General features: G+C 31.2%; 1 protein-coding gene across 1 annotated transcript; it reads right to left on the bottom strand.

Moving 5' to 3' along the window:
- Positions 1-5035: 5035 nt before the first annotated feature.
- LOC137813871 (probable membrane metalloprotease ARASP2, chloroplastic) lies at positions 5036-6967 on the bottom strand. The gene has a single exon (XM_068616369.1). It carries the CDS (start codon positions 6785-6787, stop codon positions 5441-5443), a length of 1347 nt encoding a protein of 448 aa, XP_068472470.1. The 5' UTR covers positions 6788-6967; the 3' UTR covers positions 5036-5440.
- Between the last annotated feature and the right edge of the window lie 1425 nt (positions 6968-8392).

Below are 8392 nucleotides of genomic sequence, written 5' to 3'. Positions count from 1 at the left end.
AAAAATTTAAAACTTATAAATACTTATTTATATTGTATGCTAAAAAAACATGTTTATTTTATTTTTTAATATATTACAAATTTTCTCAAATTTTCTTTTCTCATTAATTTTTATTTATTTTAAGTATTCTTTTTATCTATTATTTTTTAATTAAATTATTATTATGTCTCTTATCATTTCTTTCTTAAGCTTTTTTTAGTTTTATTTTTATTAATTTAATTATTAAAATTATTTTTAATTATATTATAAAATTAATAAAAAAACAATCATATTTCTTTCAATTAATTTAATTACTTATAATTAAACTAATTATAACCTTCAAATACTTATAATATAAAAAACTAAACATTTATACAACGGATAAACTGGTGCATGTATACCATATAAAAATAATAATGTGTCCAACATTATCTAATTATTTTAAAAATTATATTTTTTAGCTTCCAATAAATCATCACAAACATTTTTTTTTTCAATGCTAATTATTTTTCGTCCACTTATGCTTTATTTGGATTAGATAGTGGAAATGAGGGAGTGGATTTGAGATGATTTGAAGAGAAAGTGTAAAGAAAGTTAGGGTGTCTGAATTAAGGTAAATAAAGTGGAAGGTGTAAGGAAAGTTTATGAAAGTTTGTGAGTGATGTGATGGGTGTGATTGAAATTGTATTTTTTTTAATTAATAAAAATGTAACTTTACATATTTTCCCTTACATTTTAAAATTGTTAAAAAATTAACTTTATTTATTTATCTATAAATTATAATTATTTTTTATTAAAAATATTATTTAAATATTTATTATTATAAATATTTGATAAAAACTTATTTTTATTATAAATAAAATTATTAATTTTAATTTTAATTTTTTAAATTAATATATAAATTTATTTTTTAATTATTAAAAAGTATATTTATTATTATTATTATTTATGTTTATAATTTATTATATATATAATATGATTAATTATGTTATTTTATTTTATAACTTTAATTATATTTTTTATATTTAAATTATAATTTTATTATAAATAAAAATAAAAATAATTTTAATTTAAAATATATAGGTAAAACAGTAAATTAATATTAATTAATTAAATATATATATATATATATATATATATATATATATAAATACAACTTTCTTTGCACATGCAAAGAAAGTTTTGAGGGAAAAAACATTCTCGATTTTCGTATTTTTTAAATTATTTTGCATTAATTTTTTAACTTTCGTTGGTGAATTGGTGCTTTAGCCGCTCCCAGAAACAAATGGAGCCTTAATATCTACTCAATTGATCGACTCTATTTGTTTCCGATCAGGAAGTCACATTAATATGTGACAGTTAATTCGTTTTTTCTTCTATTTTCTCGTGTCTCGTGCTTCATATAGTTAGACTTTTTTTTTCGCGATATTTTACATTGCACATCAATATAACAAATAAATATAATTACACATCAATATAACAAATAAATATAATTACTCATAGCCTGATATTAATTTACTCTCATAAACAAATAAATATAATTACTCATAACCTGATATTAATTTACTCTCATAAAGAAACTTTTCTTACAAATGACATAATTTTATTTTAACTTTTATATACTTTATAAATTTATTTTGTGAAAGTTCTTATTTAATTTAATTCAATATTTCTATTGTACAAGTGATTATACAACTTCTGGAAAAATATTGTAGTTGTAATGTATATGATTAAATTATACGAATTTTAAATAATTTTTAAATATTGTTTAATAAAAATGCAAGGCCATTTTTCGAAACATGTAATAGATTTTTTAATACTTTTCTCCACACCTTATTGTTTGCCATTTGACCCCACCATGTGTATATAAACACTGTTTCTTCTCTCACCTCCATAAATTTTCAAATTTCTAAAAATATCCCTTTATAATATTTCGAATTACGTAATCTGGAAATCATTTATTAAATTTAGAATTAGCTACCGGATTACATAATCCGAAAACATTTTTCAGATGCATGATTATTCTCCGAATTACATAATTCAGAAGTCTTATTTCACTTCTGAATTATGTAATCCGGAAGTTTTTTTCCAAATGAGTTTCCAAATTACATAATCCAGAAACTACTCTAAGAGGTGACACAAGAAGAACAAAAATGTATGGAGATGACAGAAGAAGATATGGAGGTGCAAGAAGAAACAGTCGTACATAAACCGTAGATTGTTCCGTGGTTGCAATCGATTATTTACGGGCCTTGCACTACCCTCTTTCAAAATTGACAAATGCTCCCTGCACCATATCAATTCCAACATGCATCCAACCTGGTATTGAAAATGATAAAAATGCCCTTCACAAATGATGAAAATAACCTTGAAAAAAGAAGGGTTTACTTCTAGATCATTTTATCCAGGAATTTATGGATATAGATATTCCGAACACATTTTTGAATTCCGGAAATATTTATCCAGAATACATTTTTAATTTTATGTTCTGCATTTTTTTATTTGAAATGTATTTTTTTTTTTTACTATTTTAGATTTTTAAATCTAGCATAAGGGTAATTTTGGAAATTTAAAAAATAATAGGGTACATGTTAGAATTGATATTGATATGGTACAGGAAGAAATTGCCTTCAAATTTCCTGAACATTGTCTTAGTAGGGAGTTCTCCCAGTACATGCTCCCATGCACATAAATCAGAAGGACGTAAATTTCAAGTTATATAAAGAGTCAAATGCATAAAATACTAATACTTACGTCAATATTTATGTACTTATTTATTATAATAAAATAAGTAATTAATGTAATATTATTAAAATAAAAATAAAAATATTTTTTTCAGTCAGATCAATAAATCCACTCATTATGCAAACAACCTTAATTTTTATTTATTTTTCCCTTCTTTTCCCATTTCACCCCACTCCAGTCCTAACCAAGCATAGTCTAACTCTATTAAGTCAATGCATGTATAATTATTTTGTTATAATTTTATAGATGGAAAAATAATATTAACCTTGCAAAGAAAAAGTTTAAACACTAATATAATTGAACAATAATACAACACCTATGTATTACACACATAACGGTATCCAAGCATAATCTGCTGTCCCAGGAAAAAGTGCCCACACAACTGAATTTTAATAAACAAGCAAGATGAGCATTAAATTAAAAAATGTCATCAATTTTATTTCCAAATTTGAATGACCAATAATTATTTCATTGTACTCTCAAATGCAGCACTGAAATATGACACAATTACTTAAAGATATGTTCAATTTGGGGTATATGTTGCTAACTTGTGACACAATTAATATGTTGAGACTATAAATGAGAAGTAACCACCATATCTGATATTTCGTAAATATACGAACTGTGAGTGTTTATAGACAGAATCAATAATTATCACATTTCTTAAATATGGGAAAGGAGAGGTGAATAAGTTTATTGACAAACATAATTTTATATAATTTTGAAATCCAAAATTATAAAGTATGAAAATAAACAAACTTCTAAAATCTCTCTCCTTCCCTTGTAAACCAAACAAAAAAGAGGACAATCTAGTATTACCTCTCCCTTCCGTTAAAATGTCTCCCCTTCCCTTCTCTCCTCCTAACCAAACATAATATTTAATTAAAATCCCTATCTTCCACTCTTTTAAAATGTTAGAATTCCAAGTATCAGTTTATCTCACTTTGAGTAGGAATGAGTCATGAAGAGTAGTATAGAAGAAAGAAAACTCACATATCCATTGCCTTAAGGTTTTAGGTTGGAAGTGGTGTCTTAACTTTCTTATATAAAATGTTCATGACTCATTGGTGCAGAACAGAATCACCCCAGCGTTTTCCCAGTACAAAAAAAACCAACAAACTGTGCGGTGAATGTGGATTGACACGTGAGTGGGTGTCCAGTTGTGATAAAACCAGTGGTCCAAGTGGATAACCACTCGTGCTTTTGCGGAAGAACCACAATGTGGAAGAAACTTGCACTTGAAGAGGTGATTGGTAGGATTTCAAGTGTGAGTTTGTCCCACATCGAGTAGGAATGAGCATCAAGAGCAGTATATAAGAAAGAAGACTCACATATCCATTGTCTTAGGATTTTTGATTGGAAGTGGTGTCTTGACTTTCTTATATTTCTTATATGAAATGCTCATAATCCATTGGTGCCGAACGACCCTGACATTTTCCCATAGAAAAAACCCAACATGACAGTGTTCAATTTATATTATAAATAAGAGCACCATGCACACTTATTTGTATGCTCTCTATTTGGCTTATGCCTATGATACATTTCTCATCCCCTGATTACCAACATACATTAATCCAAGTGATATACGGGAACTTCCCATCTGAATTAAGATTTTAGCAGTACCACTCCTTATCAGGGTAACTACTGGTTTAAGAAGTACAAAATATAACTTTTTGAAAAGCAAATAACTACCAAGTCCCACCATTCATTCTGGGCCAATTACTCTGATCTCCCTATAAATTAGTTCTAAACTACACTCTTCTCTTGTTTGAGAATTTACACTCGTATCTGTTATAGCTTGGTAGTTATGATGGTGATACTAAAGTACCAGTTTTGACAATAAGGTATTAAAATGCAGTCAAATGCTAATCTTAGTTTCAATTCTTATACAGTATATTTCCCTTTCACTCCCTACTTTTAAGGGGAAAGAAAACTAGTAGATGTTAACCTATTAGGAACACTAGCCATTTTTCAGTTTGATACTCATTTCTCCAACCATAATCTAAAAAATAATTTTCACTATCCACGTCTATGTTCTATGTTTCATGTGAAGGCCCTGGCTAGCTAACTAGAAAATATTGGTGGACAAAGAATACTTTGCTTGACCTTTATTCCTCGGCTCATTTCATTGAGGAGGAATTGCATACAAAATGACCTAGTTCAAAGCAAGACATAATGTAGCAAAGAAGTTATTGCAATTATGCCAAACAATTAAATTTTGGACATATATTGGACTCTCTTTTTCGTAAACACGGCATCCCTACACCTTTTCATTAGCAAAGAAAAGAAAGTATACATCAATTCCAGAAGGTTAAAAAATTAAGCAGAGATTTTGCTTTGTATTAATGCTTTCTTGAAGCATAGTCACATCAATGAAATCTACAGAGGAACGGGAATCCATATCAAATTGTAACCTATAAATTGTCAAGATCCATGAATTACAAAGAAAATGCAAAGAGAGAGAAGACATTAAAATTCTTAATCAAAACTAGTATTTGTAACTTGTACGTTTATGTTCCAGGATCAGAAATCCAATCCGGATCAGATCAATGAATTGGCAACAAAGCGATGCCTCTCACATAACATCCTTGGAGGAAGAAACTTACCTTGTCTCCTCTACAGATATAGCACTGGCTAAGACACTGGTGCGACAGCATTGCAGATGAGCATCATGAAATACTTTTTGAAGCTCACAGCCAACTACAAGTCCCTATAATCACCACAAGTCTTTGATAAACTCAAGGTTTAGGGTATCACGAACAATAAGGAATAACCCCAGAACTATAACAAACATAATTCCAGAAGTCATGATAGTTTGCTCCACTTCCAATGGTAACTTTCTCCCACCCCTGGCAGCCTCAACGAGGATCAATGCCAATGTGCCTCCATCTAAAGCAGGCAAAGGAAGAAGGTTTATAACCGCAAGGTTAATGTTGAGTATTGCAGCAAACTGGAAGAGACCATCGATATTCGACCGTGCCACCTCAGCACCAACAGCAATAATGGCCACAGGACCTGAAACCTTACTAGCTGACTGGGAGAAGTTTAAGAATGTTTGCTTTAACCCATCTAAAACATTAGATGATAGACCCCAAAACTCTTTCCCAGTAAACTCCAGCGCCTCCCCCAAATTTTTTGGCCTAACCTTAGCAATTTTCACATTAGGGGCCAGCTGCACTCCAATTTTTCCAGTTCCATCATAACTCTCATCTGGGGTGACCTTTATATCAAAATTCTGCTCCCCCCTTTTAATCTTGAGCAAAACATATCTCTTAGGGTTCCTCTTGATGACCTCAACAACTTCAGAAACAGCACTAGGACCTGGTTTAGGAAACTCACTTCCATTAACCTCAAGGATCACATCCCCAGCAAGCAATCCATCCCTGGAAGCAGCTGAAAAGGGTCTAACATCAGGCACACTCACCCCAGGAAAGACCTCTTGCTCGGGCAAACCAACAGACAGGACTTGAGCAAAGATAATAACAAATGCAAAAATTATGTTAGCAACAACACCAGCTGAAACCACAATCACCCTATCCAATATTGGTCTGTTCTTAAGCAAGTTCTCATCATCAACAGGAATATCACTCTCTGGATCATTATCAGGGAACCCCACAAAGCCACCAAGAGGAAAGGCCCTGATGGAATATTCCACATTTTTGGCATTAAACTTTGCTAAAATTGGACCAAACCCCACAGCAAACTTACTCACATGTATGCCTTGGAGAGAAGCAGCAAGAAAGTGACCACTCTCATGCACAACAATGATGGCAGTCAACACAGCGGCAGCCTCAAGCACAGACTGAGGCCCCTCGAAGTTCCCATAGTCAAATCCAGCAATCGACCAAGTCCTAAAATCCAACCTGTTCCTTCTGTTTTCATGAAAAAACTGCTTCTTGCACGCAAAGTTCACGCTGGGGGAGCCAAAAGAAGGGGAAAGAAGCGGTTTTGGGAAGTGGGTTTTGAGCCTGTGCCAAGGTTCTGAAATGGGTGACTTGGACTTCGCCAATCTAATTATGGAACTGGAGTGTAAAGGTGGAGAGGGAGAGAGGTATAAGACCATGGCTTCTGAGAATTTGAACGGTTGCAGGTGTGAGAAGGGTGGACAACATTGAAAGTGGAGTTGGATAATTCATTATGTTATTTTCTATTTTTATTTTTATTTTCTGGCTTTGGACCTGTGGAGGAGAAGTGAGGGACATGTCTTCCTCTTATTTCCACAAGTTCTTCTGTCTGTCATTGTTCTCAATTCTCATTATCCTTCTCTATTTATATTTTGGCAGTTTCTTCCTGCACCCCTCAATGTTATGCAAAGACCAACTTGTCTCTATTATTTCTTAAAAACCCTAAAATGCACTTAAATTGTATTTATTTTTTGCATTATGGATTATGGAATCCAGAAAAATTTTGGATTGGCATTTCTGATAAAATTTTGGATCCACCAATCCGTAATTCAAAATATGCATTTCACATTCAAAAATCCATTATTCAAAAAAAGCATTCCAGATCCACCAATCCGTAACAGAAATATGCATTCCTGATTCAAAAATCCATAACTAAAAAAAAAACATTCCGGATCCACGAATCCGTAACAGAATTAGGCTTCCGGATTCAGCAATCCAAAAATCAATAATTTATGCAAAAACTGCTTCTGGAACACCCCCTCATTCGGAAAAAAAAAATATTCAGTTCCGGGTTGATGAATCCGTAGCACACTATTTCCGGTAACCACAATGTCCTTTTTCAAATAAAAGATTAAGGCCAGTTTCGGGATTTAGAAAATTGTGGGAGTGCAGGAAGAAAAATGTAGGAGTGCAGGAAGAAGAAGCCTTATATTTTTCGTCAAGCCCAAACTACACAAATTTAGGGCATTCTTATTAACACCCCCAATATCCTATTAAAACCTTCTGTCATTTCATAATTTTGCTTTTTTTAAGGAAAATATTCCTCCTTGTCCCTTTGTATTGCACAACCCAAGGACAATTTTGTTGAAAAATGGATATGACAATACATACAATAAAAACTAGATTTATCACGATATATATTTTAATAAAATTTTGTGTATATTTTTTTTTGTAGTCAAAGATATTAAGAAACACATTCAATATTTGTCACCTATTTTGATAGAATAAGAGTATTTATAATTCTAAAATCAGTTAATATTTACTCTTTTTTAAAGATAATGGTGAGTTTTTAGTATACCTTTTCTGGACTAGGTTCAAATTATCTTTGTAGAAATTATTTCACCAAGATAGACTTTAAAAAAAAATGAGATTTAAATTATCTCGTACTTAAGCTAACTCACCATATTGGTTACAATCCGATTAATTTGTCAAAGACATTATCCAATGCTTAAGTTGAAAAGAGTCGTGTTGTACACAACCACCCATTTTTTTAGATGATAAATGTCATAATTACTTATTTATATACTCGTCTAGAGATTTAAATTGTCTCGTAGGTAACTTGTCTAAAGCTTCTATGAAAAATTTCAACGTGATCAAGTTTTTTGGTATTAATACTCGTACTAGTAAAGTTCTTCGTCCTCTTCCTGTGAGATGGGAGTTTCCTTCACCAGGATGTGTTAAAATTAACATTGATGAGACTGTTAGAGATATCCTGGTCTTGCTACTTGTGGATGTATTTTCCTTGGGAGTATGGGGGAATTTAT

The sequence above is a fragment of the Phaseolus vulgaris genome, chromosome 11, assembly GCF_000499845.2.
Source record: "Phaseolus vulgaris cultivar G19833 chromosome 11, P. vulgaris v2.0, whole genome shotgun sequence".
NCBI classification, from domain to species: domain Eukaryota; kingdom Viridiplantae; phylum Streptophyta; class Magnoliopsida; order Fabales; family Fabaceae; genus Phaseolus; species Phaseolus vulgaris.
The sequence above is the reverse complement of the archived record's forward strand: the minus strand, read 5'-3'. Positions and strand labels throughout refer to the sequence as shown.